This window comes from Meleagris gallopavo, chromosome Z, assembly GCF_905368555.1.
Source record: "Meleagris gallopavo chromosome Z, MGAL_WU_HG_1.1, whole genome shotgun sequence".
Classification (NCBI taxonomy): Eukaryota; Metazoa; Chordata; class Aves; order Galliformes; family Phasianidae; genus Meleagris; species Meleagris gallopavo.
The window spans coordinates 33,706,852-33,728,820 of record NC_139435.1 but is presented as its reverse complement, the minus strand read 5'-3'; the positions used below and the strand labels follow the sequence as shown (position 1 = coordinate 33,728,820).

Sequence of the window (21,969 nt, the reverse complement as noted above, 5' to 3'; positions counted from 1 at the left end):
AAGCCTTGGAATAAGAATCTCTTCTAGTTAACTCAAAAACAAACAAGACAAAAAACCACCAGTGACATTCCAGCTGGCATTCAACACATGAGCACATCAGAAAACTTAAGGTGATAAGGTCAGGAAAATAAGAAGATATTTGCTAATTGTTTATTATGTTTCTGATCTCTGCTAAGCACTCTCTTATTTTCCCATCCGCACCAAAAAAAAAAAAAAAAAAAATTATTTGCTCTTCATTACTAGGCATTTTTACTACGTCCAATTTGAAAGACATTCTTTATTTCCTAAGAGGCGCCCTTAGAGATATGCCAAGCAGAAAGGGCATCCCACTGTTCTCTCAATATCAGAGCTCTTAAAAAAAATGAGAATTCCTGTTTACACATATCAATGTTCTAATCAATTTTGAATAGTTGATTTTATATAACTGCAATTCTAAATATAGCCATAAGTTTCACAACCAAAGAAAAATCTAAACTTTGAAGTTAAACAGCTCCATGATTCTGAAGCTGTAACACTGTCAGTGTTATCAGTGGCTGATTTATCTCAACCTCACCTTGATGATCAAACAAAGAATCAGCAGCAGTTGCTTTATTCGAAGGTGCCTGGGTGATAGGTTTAAGGAATGTTCTGTAACCCTTTAAAATAGATGCCATAAAGCGCAGGAAAGCTTCCTGGATCTCCATCTCGAGTTCTGTCATCTTCTTCTGCCAGGAAAAATCTGCTTCAATAGGAGTCATCTCCACTGCAGAACCTTCTTGAGTTTTCCTGTGAACTAGCAAACAGCAATACATAGAATCCTGTATTAAAACGCAGTGCAGGTGAATAGACAACTTTTGCAAGATGTTGATGAAGGTGTGATTTTTTGATTTTTTTTTTATTGCCCATATTCAGAAATTACCTACACTGCAAACTAGATTTTCCCTTGGCCCATGATTACTTTCCAATTGATCAGGTTCATGTAAGAAATAGTTACTTTAGCAGCTGCTTATGTGTTTTTCCTAACTTATGAAGCCCTCTGTGGCCTGAGATCACAAAGAGATTCTCTGCTAATACTACCACATACACCCAACTAAATGTTGTTTTTCAGTAATACATCAACTGAAACACAAAGGAGTGATTGAAGCAAATGGTGAACAAAAGTAGATGACATCCAGAGTTTACTCTGGCATTCTTCAAGAAAAAAGAGAGTAGCAGAAACTGCTGAAAATTCAACTTGCAACAGATTACTGTTCCAGATTTATAAGACTTATATAAAAGTAAATAATAACATAAAATAACAAAAGAACATTGGTTCTGCTCCACTTAACATTGGCAAACAGCTTGCAGCATTTATAGACATAGATTGCTCTGAAAATAATGCCTCCATGGAAACTACAACAGCTACACAGAGCAAACAACACTATATGATAGAGCAACAGAACACTATTTTTCAACATACAACCATTAACTATGCATTTTCATCAATGATGAACAACAGCCTGCATGCCAACTTCATAAAAATCTGCACCAGCCAGGATGACCAACTGTTTCATAGCTGCTATGTCACTGCTAAAACACACCACTCACCACCTGACTGTGCTCATATCTGCTGTTTGGTGTCCATAAACGCTCAGCAAGAATCAATGAATGTCAATGGATGCCATTTATTCCTCATGGAGGAAATCAGTTCTATATCCTTGCTTCATCCACACCTTCATATCAGATGCCATTTTGTCAGACTACCCCTCTGCTATCATCTGTTGCTCAGAGGTACACAATTATAATTTGTAATGAAATATTGTTGAGAAGGTTCAACCTCTACTGCCATACCACCACCATCTGCCTCTGATATGGTGGGCTAACACAACAAAATAGGAGGCATTAGTTTTAGAGCACTCCCTGTATCACGTAGAGCATATGGGATTTCCTGCTGACAAAACAATACAAAAAAATTGATGTTTTCTAATAGATTAGGTAAAGACTATCTGAAAAACAAAACAAATAAACAAATCCAAGTCAAGAAAGCCCAAATCCTAATTAATGCATTTTTCTGTAGCTCACCAACTTTGAATATCTGTTGTATACCTATGAAGCTGTAACTATCCCTGTTATAACAAAGCAACTGAACAAACTCTGAACCATCCTATCTTGAAGATTCTATCTAGACAGATAGAAGCTATGCATGAAATACGCTTAGTCAGATACAAGTTTGTTTTTATCTTTCCAAATTATTAATTTGATGACCAGTTTTTTTCCTTTTGACAAAATACTTAGTCAATATTTTGCTTCCTGATTATTTTCGTAGTCAGCATTTGAGATATTCACCAGTATCTGCACAATACCTGAAGCACTGAGCACGTAAGTAAGATACTGGTCATTTCCTCTACTATTTTTTTATCAGATTCATGAACATGGCTGACACTGAGATACAAATGTTTAAAAAAATTTAAAAATTCCAAATATGAGGAATCACAGGAAAAGAAAAAAAAGCAAAAGAAAAGAGAAATTTACATCACATTTTACAAAGAAGTACTTACATTTATATGCTAATTATAATTTAAGACTTGTAGATGTGTATCAGAAAATTTAGTAGTTCTTTTAATATTTATTTTCCCTGCTTATGCAGTTTCTGTTCTTATCCCTTCCCATTTTATTTTATATATTTCACCTGCTGCCAGCTGTGGGTGCAGCTTCTTTAAGGTGCTGAGCAGACTTTTACATGGCTTCTTAGGAAACTGCTTCCAGTTTGTGCTCTTCTTGTCATCTGATCTAAAAAGCGAGGTGGATAAAAGAATATATAAAAATACAGACCATATAGAAAAAGAATTACTTACATTGGACTACATTAATTCATTTTCAGAAAAAGGAATTTATTTAAAAAGAAATCTGTCCACTGCCCCTGTTTATCTGAAATGAAATTTGGAAAAAAAAAAAAAAGGCAGAAGATTGATATCAACTCAGAATTTCTTTTCAGTATAAACTGAATTATGAGTCAAGTGTTCTTCAGTCTGGTAGGAGGACCTGCATTAATACTTGATTTAGACTTTTTGTTTGAAGTTTCACATTGTTGACTTCCCTTTCAGAATTTTTATCACTCTCACTGGTACAATCCAGGAACACCAATCTGTATGTGATTACTAATTATACTATAGTATACTTCCTTACTGCTATTGATACAAATTAACATCATTTTGGAATACAGTATGAACTTGTTGAAAGAGAGGGAGAGACTGCAAATTTAGCATTCTGCATCAATGCATTCAAATGGCATAGACATACCACTTAAGAAGGGAGCCCAAGTTTCATCAATTAAAAATGCTTGCAGATGTCATCTCCCATTTTATTTATTCTTTCCCCATCACAACAGCATGCCTTTAAACAGTGTGTTTTTGTTCCAAAAATGCAAAAAAAAAAACACAAAAAAACAAATTCTCAAATTTGCACCCAAGAAAGGATACTTTCCTTAACAAGTTTTTGATGTTACTTTCACAAAGACAGTAGAAAACATCCAACAAAAAACATTAAGGAAGATGTTGAATGAATAAAAGACATTCAGTATTTCTGACTGTAAATGAAGCTTCAATCTATCATAAGGAAGATACCAGCAAACCTCTCCTAAAAACACCAAGTCAGACACATTGATGTACTAGACAGCATTGAATTCTTCAGATGCTTTTCCTGAATTGTGTAAAAGCTGTGCATAAAATAAAATCGAATATTAATACTCCCTGAAAGTTTTAAAATTCTATATGATCTTCAGCACTATCTCACATTTACTTCATGTCAAATGTAAGACATTCAATTTCTCTGTAAGTCAAGTAAATGGTATAAATGATATATATAGAAAACTGAAAGCAAAAGATGATCAGCAGGTAAGCTACTGAAAAAGAAATGGACTTATAAGACACAGGGAAAAAGTGTCAGAGTCTTTTCAGATGAATAGAAATGAGGTCAATAATTAGAATATTTTTAGCTCAGTATCCAAAAACCAATGCAGTAAGGTTTGCACTCGATCTTTCTGTCACTCATTCCAACAGAATCTTGACATTTTTCTCTCTTCTCTACTACTACTTTTATGTGCTTCATTTTTCTGCAACCCAGACTTTAATCTTCATTCTTGTCGTGAATAAACAACCAACCAACCAGATACTTTTCTTCATATAAACAATTTAGCTTCATTGCATTTGTTCAATATGTTGTTCTTTCATAATATGTTACGATTTGATATAAAACAGTGAAACAAGGACTGAGGAGAAGAAAAAGGCAAATAAAATGAACAAAATCTGCTTTGCTGTTTACTACTTTCTTTGGTGCTAGTAATAAAACATGCACCTTTAGCAATTTAAAAGAAGCATTTGCTTCAGTAGAACATCACAGAAAGGGCTTTTTTGACATAATGAAAGCAGAAAAGCATTCAACTGACCCAGGAAACTAATTTTGACTCAAGTGAGTAAAAATGACAATCAAGAGTTAAAGTGATACAAGATGAAGTTATGATTGTATTTTCCTAACAAAAAAAATGTGCATATTATTTACTTACACACACTTTCATCTTTAAGTAGCTTAGAAATTCTTTCTACGTATGATCTAACAGACTAAAATGGAAAGATAACTCAGCAACTTAAGAAAATAAAAAACTTATTCTTAATTCAGTTACCAGCACTCCCATTACGATCTACTACAAAATGAAGTTATTCTAGATAAGCCTCTCCTAGAGAAAATGTGGAAAAACTTGTCAGGCAATACCTTTACTTGAAAAAGGCATTAAAACATAATTAAATGAAAATATTATGTACCAAATGTAGGCAGTCCAAAGCATCTTGCTTGTTTGATCTCACTGAGAACTCAGCTCTTGTAACTTAAGAAAAATTAACACTTTATTAACACTGACAAAGTGTCCTCACTGCAAGACAGCATCGAAAACTGCCACGAAGAGTCCTGAAACTTTCCTGTTCATACCAATACTTAGTAAATACATGCAAACCAAGCTCCAAAGTGGTGGAGCCAAAATGAAAACATATAAAACAGTGGGATAATAAGAATAAAATCTTCTTATATGGCTTTTCCAGCACATTTTCCTAGTTGAGTACATTATAATTGCTACTTCATTTATAACAGTACCTGCATCATGTATTTTTCAGCAGCCCCAAGTGGTGACCCTTGCTTCAATAAATTTTAAGTCTCTAAGAAACGTGTGAAATGAGAAAAAGAATAGTGGGCAGGCAGAAACAATTAGACAAAATAGGTTTTAAATCAAATCTTCTCTAACGTAGTTTACCAATCTCTGCATCTACAGATAAATGTAAAAACCCCATATAACTTACATGTACACCATGTTTGTGTCTAAGTCAATGCACACAATATCCTGTGGTGGATCATACAGATCAAAATATCGTGAATCAACTCCAACAATAAATGGAACAGGTGCACTGAGTACGGTGGCCAGAGACAAAGGACAGAGGGGGATATATGGACATTGCCACTGAAATGGAAATATCATCTGAAGGAAAAATGAAATGAAACCAATGCATTAAAAAAGGACAACAGCTATTACACAATAAAAAAAGGTGAAGTTGTTACATGCAGTAAGCTGAAACTGCTATGAACCTTGGTTTACTGTAAAAAAAAAAAAAAGACTACATTTGATCACTTTTTACACCACATTTCTTAAATATTTATGAAAAACATTGATCATTTCAATAGTTACAATTAGACATGCTAGGGTATTTTAACTAAATGATATTGCTAGGAAAAATGATCAGTTGATGCATCAAGCATTCTAATTTATGTCAGCTTCACAGTAATAAAGGAGTTTGCAGCAATTTCCCTCGCTACTGTACCGAACATTTTGTACTTACAGCTACTACAGCTTCAGCAACTCCTGTCAACACAGCCGGTCTAAGAGAATGAAGGAGGATCTTGCCTTCTAACAATACGAACAGTAACAGGGTAGCACAGTTTTCCGGTCCAAGATTCATGAGTAGAGTGCTGAAGTTTGCTCCACTAAGGGGTGAGTGGAAAAGGGGAAAAAAAGAACTTCTGATGGCTGTTTTGGACCTAGCAGTTGAGTAATCTTAATACGATTATCACACACAAAATAGCTGGACAACTATCACGCCAACACAAGACTTGTACTGCCACAGAGAAACCTAAACTCAAAATTCACTCTTAAAGAAACTTACAATATAACACACTGACACTGTGCTTTTTATAGCTCTATAATATGTGCACAGGCATCTAAGTTTTTGTAACAATACAACAGATTTAAGGTATTATCAACTAACACAAGTACAAAATAACACTAATAGTTCCAAACAATGAGATAAAGGCAAAAATCATGCACTGCAGTATCCATTTTAGTATCAGAGTATCAAAACTAATACTAATCAAGTAAAAAAAAAAAAACAATCCATCCTTCTGATATTAAAATGTGTTTAGTTTCTGCAATTCAATCTCCATTTCATTTGTTTGGATACTGTTCAGACATTTCAGGAATTTTATTGATATCTGTCAGAGGATTAGAGAGATATAAAATCTGTCCTTTGAATAGCTTACATCTTACTTCACAGCTTGGTGTCTGGCTACAATTTTTTCCTTAAATGGCTGTGTAATGGATGTGATTAAACACTAGATCTTTCTGCATATGGAATATTATGTATGTTAATATTTAAGGAAAAAAAATTAAAAAAGGGATATTTTGGTTTTTAACTTAAAAATGAAATCAAAGAAAATAAAAAGTCAAGTCACATCTATGGGGATCTCCAGCCCTAGAAGAGTAGACAGTACTCCCAGAGGCTGCAGTAACTCTCAACCACAAATATCAATTTTAAGGTATAATTTTCCATTTCCAAAATGTTTGCGCATTGATTGATTTCAAGTAATTGCTTGATAAAACTGTCTCCCACAGATCCATGAAAGGGATAAATAATGCAAGATTTTAAAAAGTCTCTGTGGTATTAAAATATTGCTTGCTACATATATTCCAAAGATATATGTATTTCAATATCTTGTATTTTTCCCCATAGCCTAATTCTTACTTCTACAATGATCTGGCAATCTGTCTTCATTTCAGAATCAGAATATTATTCTTTCATAAGGCATGGGTCTATGACAAAACAAAAACAATGCCTGGTATTCAAAAAATGTATTAAGCTTTCTGCTTAAGAGAATTAATAATACTGTAGCAGTGTTTGCCTCATTTCTATTTGGCTCAGGATGTTTCAAGCAGCAAACAGATTAAGCATTAATACCTTAATGGCAGTGGAGTAGAAACTGGCTGGGACAATATTAATGCATCATGTGCAGAAAGCTGAAACACATAAAAAAGCATTATTACTAAGAACAATTCCAAACTTAGCGAAGTATAATATTTAAATCCATAATATTGGTAGGTAGGGTCACAATGTCACACAAGAGATGAAAATCAGAAAATCTTCAGAGCTTCTGTTCACTAAGTCAACAAGTTTGTACTAGTTACCAGGATCATTCTCGTAAATTACAGGTAACTGTTTATGACTCAGTGTTGAACATGTAACTGCTGCTAGGTGATTAAACAAAGCAGAGGAGACAGTGCCACAGGGGAATAACATTTGACCAACAATAGTTGGCGGAAAAGTGACATAAACAACTCCCCAGTGACATAACGCAAATGATGTCTATAAAATGAAAGAGCAACGTATTACAGAAATTTCAAAAGCACAAGCAGGACAGCTTCTGCAGTTTATATCACCCACTGTTATACAAAAGTGTAAGAGAAGAAGATTCTACCCACCAGTTCCCCCTCAGCTCCTTACAGCAGTATATTCAAAACTGAGTAATAAAAACAGCATGAAAAAAAATCCAGGCTTTTGAAGGCAAGAAGGGTTTGTCAATACTGTAAATAAAATTGAAAGCAAAAATTTTGCTTACCTGCACAAGAATTCTTGGTCTTTGTGGTGAAGGGAAAGGTATATTGTGCATAAAATGGGAAATGTGCCTGAAAAAGAAAGGTAAGACCTTAGAAAACTAGAACTGGGGACTAAGCAGGGACTGAATACAGTGTTTGTCAGATGATTCTGGAATACCTATGTTTCTGTACATTCTAGAAGTGCATTTGCTATTTATTTACTGTTTTGCTACATTCAGAAGCCTATTTACACAAATTGAAACAAAGAAGGCCTACTCACCCACATTTCATGAAAAGCAAAAAGTTAATATTGGCAGTTTCAAATACGTGCACAAAATACAAAAACACAATGGCCTTTAGGCAAACTGGTAGTGAAACTCCAAACTACAAAGTTTCTAACGAGGCTTAGCTAGGAAAAGCAAAATACTTCATTGCTGGAAGTCTAATGCAGTTTTAAAGATAACAGATTTCAGTGAACTTTTAGGACTCCACACAACAAAAATTAACCTTTGTAAAGTTTTATATTTTTATAGACAGACATGTAGGGAACAGAGCAATCATCTGCATTATTTGCAGTGTTTTAATACCGACACAGACATACATTGCTAATGCAGTCTCTGCGTTTGTGTTTAATAATTTAAAGTACAAAACAGTAAGCACTGGCATGTTGCTTGTAGCTCAGAAATGTTCTGAATCTGAGAACTTTAAATGACAGGTAAACAGGCTCCAGAAATTCTAGCAGAAAAGCAATGGTAAAATCTGGTTCACAATCCAGTTCACACTCCTACCACTGTAAAACCTACTCAGATTAACCAGAAGAAACAACTATTTCTATCAGTACAATACAAGCTACACAGTGCAAGAGACAGGGCAAATATAGCAGCTATGAAAGCATGACATATAGATCAGATGACCACCTAAGCTGATATCTATACATATTGATTTGAAAAATAATGAACGTACTTTTCAATGGGAAGAGGATGAGGTCCAGAGACAGAGAGCTTGTAGATGAACATAAGAAATTTTCGAAATGCATCAAAGAAAGGCCAGTGTGAAAGAAGGCAGATACATTTATTAGAATTGATGGACTTGGAAGTAACCACTTTTCTCTCTACAGCTGTCAGGAGACCCAACTGCAATTGTTGCTTTTCTGTTAGCAGCTCCCGAGGATAAGGCTCATAAAACTGAATAGCAGCACCATAAACCTAAAAGATGAAGAAACACAGCTGAGTAAATCAAGTATTTAACGGGAGATTGGGTTAGAAGTTTTGAACCATTCGTAAGCCATTGGTGCTTGCACACAATACTTGGTAGCTTGCTAAACTACTTTTCCTTTATATACAACGTACAGTAAATATCCTTATAAAAGAAAATATATAACATTTTTGGACCCCTGTACCTCCCTTCCTCTTCTTCATGCCATTTTTCTTTAAGTATTTGCACTCAGTAAGATGGGACAACCTGCAAATGGACAAACAATCAGCTTTGACTACCACATCCTGACTAGCTGAAGGCTCAAACTTGCAGAGACGACCATTTTTCTTTTAAAAGAAGATAATACTGTACCACTTTGAAAAGATCATGAAGTACACTGACAGTCTTGACTAAAATGTCCTATCACACCCACCATGGAGACCAGATTTGGTGCCTTCCGGCTTTCATCTCTTTGGGCTATTGAAAGATGGACTGCGTGGGCAACATTTTCTTAGCAACAATGCCATCAAGAGCAGCTCGATTTTTTTTTTATTTTTTTAAATAAGCATGCAGGCTTGCAGGCTCCTGTTCATCACTGGCAAAAATGCATAGCTAGTAGCTGACAATGTTTACAAACATTGTTTCATAGCTCAGAATTTGCACAATCAAGTATTGCTATGGTGCTATGGTATATCTGCTGTAGTTTTCATGGAAATTAATATGTGGCATTACTTTCAGAGCAACCTATGTATAATCCTGCTTTTGTTGCACAGAGCAGACACTAACTTCATGCACATGGGCCTGAGTCACACAGCACATTTTTGGTGCCTGTGTGCGCTTGTTTATGTGAATTCCAACATCATGTATATGTGAATTCCAACCTAGTGAATTCCAACAGGAGATCTACACTTCTTGAGCACTTGTCACATACTTCCTCTTTGTACCTAACTTTCCTCTCCTCACTGTGCCCTTTTCTGGGAACTATTTTTCTGCTCACATACACAGATAGCTACAGAATCCATTCATACCAATTCAAAGGAGCTAGCTTTTGAGGTAATCACAGGGAAACCACAACTTAAACATTTTTGATACTTGATAAGTGATCATCACTTCAACATGGCTACCTTTGCGTTGCCAGAAACTTTTCTTGAAAGAACAGAAAAATCCACGTCCTGTGTTGTTAGTTTTACTAAGCATATCGTTCTACATACACATGACTAAATAGCACAAACTCTTTCATCTATTTCCTTTCCGTTTACATCTGTCTCATAATAAGGTTTATGACATAACAGTTTTCTAAGTGAAATATTTAATCATTTCTTTGGTAGTGGCTGTCAAACACAGAAGAGATTATGGATATTTTAATCAGCAAATTAAATTAAAGCAAAAAGCAGTCACAATGTGTAGCTATACCTTTTCTGCAGAAGAACAGGTCAGTACAAATGTTGAGAAGACTGGTAGTGGATATTTGGTTTGAGGGTCCCAGCATTCAATAGTAGCTCCCATAGGAAGGCAGAAGAGAGGTACAGACTCTGACAGTGGGAATGATTCATAGTTCTCTTGAGGATATCTGAAAATTAAGCCTTCAATATGGGAAAATGAAAAGTTAGTGAATTTGCTTTGCAAGCCCTATATAAGCTACACATTCTCCAAAATATGTCTGCTGCTTATCAGAACTTAACAGCTGAAGATTACACCTACAGAATAAACTCATTTAACAGTAAGGCTAAATCATCCTAGTAACAATTAGAAAGTTCACGTGAATGCTGAAAAATTCTCTTTCAATAACTGCTCAAGTATCTCTACATAGTAAAAACTAACCACTGAGTATTTTGACTTTGGGAATTATCTGTTATTTAAATGTGCCACTGAAACAGATTTTGTTACAAAGAAATCCCTATAAAGAAAGTGATAAATTACCTACTGTATAGCAGTGTCTCCACTGGAAATAAGGTAAACTAGCTATCTCCTCAAATTTTCTGCTAAGCACTTAATATGTTCAATTAAAAAAATTCTTTACTCTGTTTTCAGCAGTACAGCTAAGTCTTGCTTGTAGAAAATGGACACACAAGTATCAGTTCACTTTTGCAGTTCATCTCACTCATTTCATGTTACACTGACTTTGTTATCTATGCATTCAATTCCTATTTAGCAGTTTACTCGTCTCAAAGGAATTTCTTGCATTTAATGCTCAGCAGACACTACTTGGGAAGCTTTTTCAACTTCTTCAGGAAAAAAAATCAATAGCAATAAATTAAATATACATATAAAACCCAAACTTAAAAGGCTTTCCTGTCACTTATTTATTGTTACCCTCCTTTACTATGAAATAAGAGAATAGTTGTAGAACTTAAAATGAACACATTTAATTTGCAAATTCTTTGAAAGATGTTGATCTGGTATGAAACATTAAAGGAAATACAAATAAGGCTGACTGGAATTCTCAATTACTCCTACTCCATCACCACCAACACAACACAAAATATGAAGTAATTCATTACACATGCAGTACTTGCTATGCAGTCCATTTAAACTCCCAAGCTACCTATTCTGTCATGATATAAATGAAATAAACACAACATGTTCTTTCTATGAAGGCTTCCCTCCCCCATTCCTCTGGGAAAAACTGAGTTGAGCAGAGGAAGCATTAAAGGAGCTGATTTCAACTGACATGCTCTAGGAAGACAATTACAATAGATAACACTTGAGCTTTTAGAATTTTTTATTTATTTCAGAAGGTATTTGAATTCTTCTGCTAATACGTTCAGACAGTCTGCTTCTGAAATTACTTACCAGCTTTGTATGCTATAGAGTTAGAAGCTGGCACAGACTTCTTATAACAAAGGTATACACTGGAGCCCCACTGAAAGGCACAAAATTCATGGTAAGAACCAACAAAGATGACAATAGGCAAGAAATGAAGTATAAGCATTTGAATATACTCCCACTTACAAACAGAACAGAAACAAAGTATTACAGAACAAACACTACTGTTTGGCTACTGAGTGTATTTTACTCATAGAATGAAGAATTTGCCAGTCTCAAATTTTTAGAGATTGTGTATTTGCATAAAATAATCACACCACCACACTATTCTTTGACTTATTACCATGTCAGAACATAGAATTGTGAAGCAGATCACTTACAGCTTTCACACACACAGTTCTCTCGGTTACTTAAAGGCAGACTCATCAATGGTGGTAAAATTCTAAACAAGATCATTAGAAGCTTTAAACGTACTACCATAAACTGACTACTTACACAGGGTTTGGGTTTTGTGTTTTGTTTTGTTTTGTTTTTGTAGTTTGTCTACCATTTGAGGAAAAAAAATTGCATACTGCAGCCAGAGAAAACTAAATACAAAACAGACTAAATAAATATGAAGTGACTGAAAAAAAAAAAAAAAAGTGTAAGCAGTAACTAACATTCTTATGTATCAATAGAAACAATTTATTAAGAAATTTCTTTTAATAGAAAAGGAAAAAAAAAATCAGAATAATAAATACTATAAAATTGTTCATACACATGGTATAAAGAGAGAGAGAATTATGCAGTCATAGAACACCAACTGAGCAGTGGCAAGAAGATTCCAAAGAACTACCTCTTTTGCGATTGTTTTCTTTTTTCTCTTACTTCATTTGCAATTAAAGAAAAAAAACAAAACTTAAAACGTCTAAATACTCACCATACCACAATTTAAATTCTTATCAACTTTGCAAAATGTATGAGGAGGAGTTTCTCCTTTGCTGGTAACAATAACACAGATATCTGTCACTGCCAATGAATTCTGAGGTCGTACTGAAGGAGCCCTTCGATATGTGATAAAGATCCGTTGAGAAGAAGCTGAACTATTGTTAACATTAGCACAACGACCATAAGGAGTAGCTTGAACCACTTCGCAGCCTGAAATGATACGTTCCTTCCCTTCATATAGAACCCTGCAGACAGGAAGGAAACAAAAATATTACTTGCATTCAGGTACGTACAAAACTATGTAGGCAAATGTAAGAACTAGTAGACAGTAGCATCTGCTTCACACAGTACATCTGAGTACTTCTTAGAAACAATTCCTATTAAAAAATTGTGTAGATGTAAGAGATACAGAAGTCTGCTTCCTATGGGGGAAAAAAGATAGTAATGGTTTATATTCATAGTTTGGTTAGTATTTCCAAGGCTATAACAAAAATGAATAAATAAACAAATAGCAGGCACATGCACACCAAAAAAATGCCCAACGCTACAGAGAAGGAAAAAATAATACATAATAACTAGAGCTGACTGTATTCCTAGAAAGCAGAATATATATCCTAAACACCCATACTGAAGCCTTCAAACAGTATCTGGATCTTTTTTAGCCAGATCAATAGCTTACATTGCTGTATTCTTACCTAAATGAGATAAAGTTTTGTACTTCTGTCCTTTCTGAACATGCAGCCCTTGAAATCTGACTATGACAAGAAACACTGGAAGTCAAACTACACATCTGTGTGTACTTTTAAACATACAAACATTAAGACAAGCTCAGTGTTCCACTCCTTATTCCAAATAGCAATGACTTTATTCTCTAGAGTACCTACAGAGTACCTGACATATTCAAACTGTTTTTCATGTTAAAATTTAGGAAAAATGTAATGAAACTGTAATGGATGTTTTTCAGTTTTCAAAGATTCAACCTGCAGTTTTCCCACAGGAAGGCAGGCATCTTTAACGTTCCTAAAGTTAAATGGTCCTAAATGTTTGACAGGCTGCTAGTAAGTACTAGTTGAAAGCTCAAGGTAGTCAGAGATATAAGCTAAAAAAGTTCTTTTTACAATACAATACAATAATTTTCTGAACTACCAAAATAACATACCTTTCAAAACTCTTTCAAGACTGTTGACCACTTTTAAAACAGTATGTATATAGAGGCATTTATATATATGCATACATAAATATTACTGTTTATTCAGATTCCACATAACAAAACATCCTGTCATAGTACTGAGGATGAGAACTATAAACCTGTAATTCTTAAACAAAACAAAGAGATCAAACAATTTGCTAGTCATTAGCCTGCAATACAAATCTATTCGGTTAGCTCATGGGAGACAACATGATCACCTTCAATAATTCTTTAAGACGTAAAGAGTTGGCTCAACACACTTTTGTTCCATTTAATTCAAGGTGTAACCCTGGATTCAAAAAGAGCATACCAGAAGTATTTCTGAGCTGTGTCACTTCCAAAATAGTACTCCACTAAATGTATCTAAAGAGAATATTAACAGACCATTCTCCAACGGAAGTTTCAGTCACATTTTATTTCAATTAAATGCATTTCCGTTAGAACACAACAACTTAAAGTTATCCAAAAAAACCTGTCAGCTGACATCTTTTGAGATGGAAGATCACATTAATTAGATGACTCTGGCAGTTCAATGTAACAGGTTTACATAGAATCACCAAGGTTTGAAAAGACCTATAAGATAATTTAGTCCAACCCTCCACCTACCACTAATAATTCGCCAGTAAGCCGTGTCCTTCAGTACGACACCTAAATGTTTCTTGAACACCTCCAGGGATGCTGACTCAATCACCTCCATGGACAGCCCATTCCTGCACCAGACCACTCTTTCAGAGAATAAATTCTTCCTAAAATCTAATCTGAACTTCCCCTATTGAAATTGAGGCCATTCCCTCTAGTGCTATCACTAGCTACACAGGAGAAGAGGCCAACCCTCACCTCGCCACAACCTCCCCTATTGTGTAGGGAACTATAAGGTCTCCTTCGAGCCTCCTCTTTCCCAGACTGAACACTCACACTTCTCCAGCCACTCCTCATAAGATTTGTGCTCCAGACCCCTCAGCAGTTTCAGTATCCTTCTCTGAACACACTCCAGGGCCTCAATGCCTTTCTTATAATGAGGGACACAAAACTGAACACAGTACTCAAGGTGTGGCCTCATCAGAGCCGAGTACAGGGAAATGAATATCCTGCACATAGCACTATTTCTGATACAAGCCAGGATGTCATTGGCTTCCTCGGCCACCTGGGCACACTGCTGGCTCATGTTCAGCTGAGAGTCAACCAACACCCCCAGGTCTACTTCTTCCACACAGTCTTCCATCCACTCTGCCCCAAGCCTGTAACACTGCCTGGGGTTGCTGTGGCCAAAGTACAGGACCCATTACTTGGTCTTGTTGAATTTCTTGAACTTGATGTGCACAAATGCTTCTAGAATATAAGAGGCTAACCAATTTTCAGGACTGTAACAGTGGAATCACTTCTCCCATAAAGCAAGAGAAAAAATGAAAGCTGTCCTGAAATTCCAACTATTTTTCTGTCCTTTAGAGTCCTTATGCAAAATAACTCTTCATAATTCTTATCTCATTTAAGATAAAGCAGAATACAAATATTATAGAATGAAAATACACTATGTACAATGGGGGTCAGAATTAGGGTCAAGCAGAGGGAAAAGAGTTACCTTCTATTTCTACTGGCACTACTATTACTATTTATCTAAACATGTAAGTGTACTTTATTATCCTGGGATGTTCCAAATACTCTATTGCAGTTGTCACACTAGTGGGTTTTAAGGAACAATGGAAGATGTTGGCTGGTGAGATAATCTCCATTTTATCTCAAGCTCCCTGAAACTCAAGTTCACATCTTTAATAAAGAAAAGTATTAGCTCAATCAATTCATGCAGACTTTCAGAAAACAGTTACACAGAATGAGATGCACTCTTGACACAGAAGCTCTAACCAAACTAAAGCTTCCAATTTAATTAATAAATTTAGTATTTATTTACATATATTTATTTGCATTAGTTACTAAACTTAAGCATTACTCAGTAATGTAAAAACTCTGCTTAAGGAAAGAAATTTAGGACTCTGTTTGATCTCTTCTACAGAAAGTGTTACAAAGATCAAAATCACTTATACTTAAATGCATTTATCTGTCAGCTTTCCCTCCATGTGAGAAACCATTTCTGGAATTCTCCTCTATGCCTAACAATTGAAATCCAGTGAGAAGACAACCACAAAACAGCTTGGGTGGAAGGGATCTCAAGGGTCGTCAAGTCCCAACCACCATGTTACAGGCAGGATTGCCAGCTGCCAGATCAAGTACTATATAAAATTGCCCAGGGCCCACTGAACCCGGAATTAAACACCTCCAGGGATGGGGCACCTACAGCCTCTCTGGGCAACTTGCTGCAGCAGCTCAGCACTCTCAGTAAAAAACTACCCCTGACATGCAATCTCAGTCTCCTCTCCTTTAGTACAAAAACATTCCCCTTCATCCTATTATCTACCCATGTAAAAAGTTCATTTCCCTCAGGTCTATAAGCTCTCTTTACATAGTGGAAGGCCACAGTAAGGTCTCCTCCCACAGCCTTCTCTCTTCCAGAAGCCCCGCTCCTTCATCCTGTCTTCATAGGATTGGTGCTCCAGCCCTGGATCATCTTCATGACCCTCCTCTGGACCCTTTCCAGAAGCTCCATGTTCTTTCCATTCTGGAGGCCCCAGTCTTATACACAGTACTCTAGCTGGAGCCTCAGAAGGGCAGAACAAAGGGAGACAATCATCTCCCTCACCAGAGAAATCTTATTTCAATGTATCGCTGTACCTAAACGGAAACAAACCTCACATCTCAGTTCTTGCTGACTTTTGGAATATCAAGAAAAATATTTGGGAAGAAAGCAACAGAATGACTAGTAGCTGAATTATTTACCAATGCATACACTTAAAGTACTGAATTTTAAAACTGTACCAAAGAAAAAGACCTTACAGATCCTTGACCTAGCATAAAATCTTTATTCTTCCAACTAAAAACAATCACAGTTGCAAGTCAAATGATTGGCAGACAATATGAAAGTGAGCAGCTATAATAGGAAGTCGCTAGCAGCTTACAGACCCTACAGCTTAAGAACCAGGAGAAGAATAGGAAGGTCTGACAATGGGATGGAAACAGCATAGAAGGCACAGAAAAACAGAACACGAGGAAGATGACAAAGAAACAGCAGAACAACGCTTTCACTTCGCACATTCCTCCAAGCAGCATTTCTTTAATCCTTTTCCCTAAAAATATATATAAATCTTTCAGGACTACTGTACACATATACACATACACACACATATACAATGTTTATTTGAATGCTCAGATGGTGAGATAAGTAAAAATATTCATCATTTGAATGAATATGCCTGTCTTATAGTAGTATATGTTACATTATAAAGTTGTTTGTTTACACATTAAAACAATATCCAACTATGGATTTAACCCTTTTGAGGAGATAATCTTCCTCTACTAAGTCTATTTAGTGTGTCAGCTGACTCAAAGGACGATTAAAGCTAAAACATTCTTTCACACATAACTTCCAACTGAAAAAAAAAAAAACCACAACAAAACAGAATAAATTAGCCTTCAGAGAGTACATTTGGCCTAAAATACATCTCTTGTCCAAATTTCACTTGTATTTGGACACACTGAAATTCACAAAGCAGATTGCTCGAACCATCTTTTGAAAATAGTTGCAAAAAAGCAGGAGCAGCAGGGAAAAACATTCATATGCACCACTGCTCAGAGAGAAAAGTCTGCCACTACTTATTAAGTGTGACACTCTTACTAGATCTGTGCATAACAAAGTACAGAATAAAAAGCTACTTGCCAAATATCAATAATTTAAAAAGAACAGATCTACCTGGAAAGCTCATAGTAGACAGATATTCCTCTATTTTGCTTGTCAATTGATAAGCAAAAAGCTGATCCAAGCACTCAAGTTCCAAAAGTTGAAGGGACATGAAAATAAACACATACTAGTAGAGTCCCTGCCACAGAAGCATAGGATGAAGGCTGGTGGTTTAGATATCACTTTCAACAATTTTCCTCTGCAAGTTTTTCCTCCTGCTGAAACTTAGTGGAGTTTATCACATAACTCAGTCACAAACTGCAGTTCTACATATCACAACAGTTATCCTGTAGTTTCAGGCACACGTACAGAAAACAACTATTTTAAAATCACAGTTTCACTGAAGAACATTAGGACATAGTTTAGATAGCCAAGATTTACTAAAATTTGAATACATAAGGTTAACTATATAACTTGTATTATGATCTTCAGATCACAGATCTTGTCACGTAACTCACTTTGTTACCAAGATTTCACTACTAGTTTTTTCCCCAAACTCAACTCCGCTCATCAGCTGGTATTCACAAACTCTAAGTCCAAAGAGTATGTAGTCATTGTGCTTGACATGCTTAAGCTTATAAATGACATTAACTACTTTTGCCATCGACAAAGATATGTGATTTTACTTTATTCTTAATTGCTTATTTACTAAATGAGGAAAAGCAAACAAATTTATTAGATTACCACCATTGTAGCAGTTGCCCCCACCAATTTTCCATTTTCTTTTGCTCTACTAATTCTGTTTTCCTAGTAATTCTACAATGTCCTTACCAGAGGAACAAAGAAACAGTGCTACATGGAGCAATTTGGACAATACTGCAGTGCTGCATGAGTTGTTACAGATGAAGCATTTCTCAAGATGGTACAAAATTATTACACTCACCACCTCAAAACTCAAAACTTTGGGGGGATTTTTTGATCACACACCTTAAAATTTGAAACTTGGAATCCCTTAAATATAAAATTAGTTCAGAGCTTCCAAACTCCCTTTCATTTATTAAGCACCAATTTTGCATATATTGCAGTTGAAATATTTGTATTGTAGAGACTGAAACTGAAAAAGACAGCACTCATCTGTACAACTTTCAAGCTCATTTCAGAAGTAAGCCTAATATTTTAAAAAGTTTTGGAGATCAGCAGTAACTTTTCCATTCTGAAAGTCAGCACTGATTAAAGTTAACTGACTTAAAACAAGCTGCGGTTTAGACTTCAGGGGAAAAAAAAACCTTTGTATTTCTGGAAGATGAAAAAGGTTTGAGTTATTTAAGCATATACTTAAAAATTATCACATGTAATCAAGAGAAAATGAATAATTTCAGGAAGCATGCAAATGTCATAGACGCCATGATACAGTACAATATATTAAAGGCTTACAACTACAGTATACTGGTAAACCTGTAGAAATCTATACTTTGGGCAAAAATAAAATAGTTTTTTTTTTGTTGTTTTGTTTTGGAGATACAAGCCTGAATAGAGTTGTCAACAGACTATATAAACTGTTTGCAGCTCATTATGGCAGAACTTACAAGCAACCTCGTAAAATCTCTCACCTCTTTCTAAGGCAGGCTTCAAGACATTTGGTTAAGTAGTTAAATTTAGATCTTTTTTTTCACTGTACTTCCATTTTAAAGTGAAATCTTTCACCTTAAAGTGAGCTAAAACTGATTTTTTTTTTTCTTAAGTTATCACTTCCAGGTGAAATAGATTACATTTCTGAGTTTGCACAATACCACTCATATACCTTGATTTTATAATGTTATCTTACCTTTCATAAAGCCTGCAGCAGAGAACTTTATTTCTCCTATTTGACTTGCTCCATATTTAGGTATATGTGTAATGTCAAGTTAAAGCTTTCTCATTCCTTTCAGAAAGACAAGTTCACTAGAAGACTGACAACTTATTTTAGAATAAAAATGCCACACAGATACACGAAACAAGTAATACATATTCCAAACTATATGGTTTGATTAGCTTTTGCATATCTGTTTTCAGTATCATCTGTGAAGAGCAGGATTTTATCATCACTGCAAGAGGAATTAAAGAGTCACAAATATCTCACCCGATGTCAATAAGAGGTGGTTTGTCTCGGCCTCTTTTGTAGCAGAGAAAAAGTTCAGGACTCTTAAGACTTCCATAGTTTAGATTGGCTTGGAGGGCTGTAGGGGTGGCTTCAACACAGGTGTACCCCTCTGGGACAGTTTCACCAGCTGATTTAATTATCACAGCAATGTCAGTGATTGGAGCCTTCGGACCGCTTTCATGACGGCTTTATTCTTGGTCCAAGAGGTTTGAAGTATCTGTATCAGTCAGTCCTGCCACTACAAAATAGTCAGCTACCCGTGGGCCTTTGTCTTCTATCATGGTTATGAAAGTACTCCTAAGGAAAATAAAGAGAAACAAATCAAACACACTGCATTCAAACTAAAACCTTCTTCCTAAATAGTTGTCAAGCTATCATTATTTAAAATATTTAAGAAAATTAAGCAAATAAAAAAAATTCTATATAGTCCTCAGAGAATTCAAGAAAATTCTAGGGGAACTCCAGAAAAAAAAACACAAAAAAACTCAACGATAGGCAGGCAATTACATTCCAATCCTAGCACTGTAACAGAAGTGTTTTAGCACAAGGAAGTTTAAGTGAGATATAGAGGTCAAAGTTCCTAACACAGCAGCTGCACAGAAAAATTGCTTGGCATTAGCTATTAGATCATTCAAGCTCTTCACAGGCCATAAATAAAAGCAGGTACCCCTAACGAAAACGATCTATATTTTTCTGGCATCATTTACTAAGTAATTTGTCTACAGAATCATATTTACTTTTTTTTCCTCTCAGAAAAGAGAACAATTTAAAGTATATGCTCACTAGTTTATCATCAGCATATTTCACCCATTTTGTTCCATATTTTAGGCCTAATAACAGCGTCTTGACACATTCAGCAGGCAACTTGAACATTCGGAAATAATTTACAGAAATCACATATCCAAGCCCACATTTCATCAGCTGATTAGGCTGTATATATCACTGTTCAGCTGCACATTCTAGATTTGGAAAGATTTGTTGTCCAAATACTCAGCATGTTCACTTAACACCTGATTTTAAAACAGTGGAATGTATTTATTTATTTATTTTATGAGCAAAACTATCTGGCAGACTACACTTAAATATCAAAAGTACAATTTCAAGTATCAGTTTTCATTAAATACCTATCCTTCTGAATGCTGATGGAGAAATATTTAGCATGATCCAGAGGTCCCTTCCAATCTCTACAATTCTGTGCATGAGTGCACCAAAATTGAGAAGTGTCTCTTATTTACAAGATCCTTGTTGCCACTGTAATTGCAGACATTAACATCCACTAACAGAAACGTGGTCGGGGTGTATACGCCTATTCTGCCTCCTTTCTCCAGTTTAGTTCAATTGTCAGATGTTCTGTCCCCAGATCTCTTGAAGAACAAGAAAATGACCTCAATGCCATATCTGCTTGTGAAGCTTCTGAGTGACTTTCAACTTCACAGCTCACTGCAATTCATCCTCCTTACTGTCATAAACAGCATTAAACTAGTGATAAATCTCTTTGCAGGTACATAAGTCATCATGAAATGCACAGGCTAATGGCTTCAGGTTAACCTCATATAAATTAGTGTTTCCATTAAAAAGACTCTCCTCATACTGTTACTACTCATTCCCACCTCACTTTTGACCAGAAACAGAGTCTATGCAATTACAAAATCAACTGGAAGAAGAATTGTTCTGGCTGAACGTTAACCTGGCAAGGACTGTCTAGTGTTCAACCAGAGTAATTATGCGGTGACTTTATCTCAACAGAAAAGCAGCAGCTTTCAGCAGCTGCACTGACTTGCACTGGATTAATCATAAAACTGAGATTCTAAAATGTTTCAGTTTACTTCTGAAGATGCTTGAACTTGTCCACACAAAAAAATTAGTAAGTAAATGGGAAAAACTTCTCCCTTCAAAAAAAAAAAAAAAGAAAAGAAAAAAAAGAAGTCCTGAGCCAAAATGATTGGCATGGCTTTTCTAAGTCAAATTTCTTGTTAAAATTATCCAGTCTTTTACTACCCCCTACAAGTACTCAATGCCCAACATCATGTTCTCTCAGTGTTAAAAAACGCTTACACATAGAGAAGGAAATAAAACAGTAACAGTATACAAAGCCAAAAAGCTCACAACAGTTTCTATTTTTGACCACAGCTGTCGTAACAGAAATTGCATTGATGTTATTT

At 35.4% G+C, this 21,969-nt stretch overlaps 1 protein-coding gene across 4 annotated transcripts in view; it reads right to left on the bottom strand.

The window, feature by feature from the left end:
* The window catches only part of DENND4C (DENN domain containing 4C), a 75,446-nt gene that overhangs the window by 35,332 nt on the left and 18,145 nt on the right, over nucleotides 1-21,969 (bottom strand). For 3 of the 4 annotated variants that reach the window (XM_085214372.1, XM_085214373.1, XM_010725695.4), the window contains 11 exons: nucleotides 19,787-20,104; nucleotides 12,744-12,996; nucleotides 11,852-11,921; nucleotides 10,472-10,641; nucleotides 8,828-9,069; nucleotides 7,888-7,954; nucleotides 7,230-7,288; nucleotides 5,838-5,982; nucleotides 5,304-5,479; nucleotides 2,648-2,748; nucleotides 554-772 (listed from right to left, as the gene is read on the bottom strand). In XM_085214372.1, coding sequence (XP_085070498.1) covers nucleotides 554-772; nucleotides 2,648-2,748; nucleotides 5,304-5,479; nucleotides 5,838-5,982; nucleotides 7,230-7,288; nucleotides 7,888-7,954; nucleotides 8,828-9,069; nucleotides 10,472-10,641; nucleotides 11,852-11,921; nucleotides 12,744-12,746 — 1,252 coding nt within the window. In that variant the 5' untranslated portion in view covers nucleotides 12,747-12,996; nucleotides 19,787-20,104. Of the gene's footprint in view, nucleotides 1-553; nucleotides 773-2,647; nucleotides 2,749-5,303; nucleotides 5,480-5,837; nucleotides 5,983-7,229; nucleotides 7,289-7,887; nucleotides 7,955-8,827; nucleotides 9,070-10,471; nucleotides 10,642-11,851; nucleotides 11,922-12,743; nucleotides 12,997-19,786; nucleotides 20,105-21,969 lie in introns of those variants that run through there. The other variant, XM_085214371.1, reaches the window with a different exon arrangement.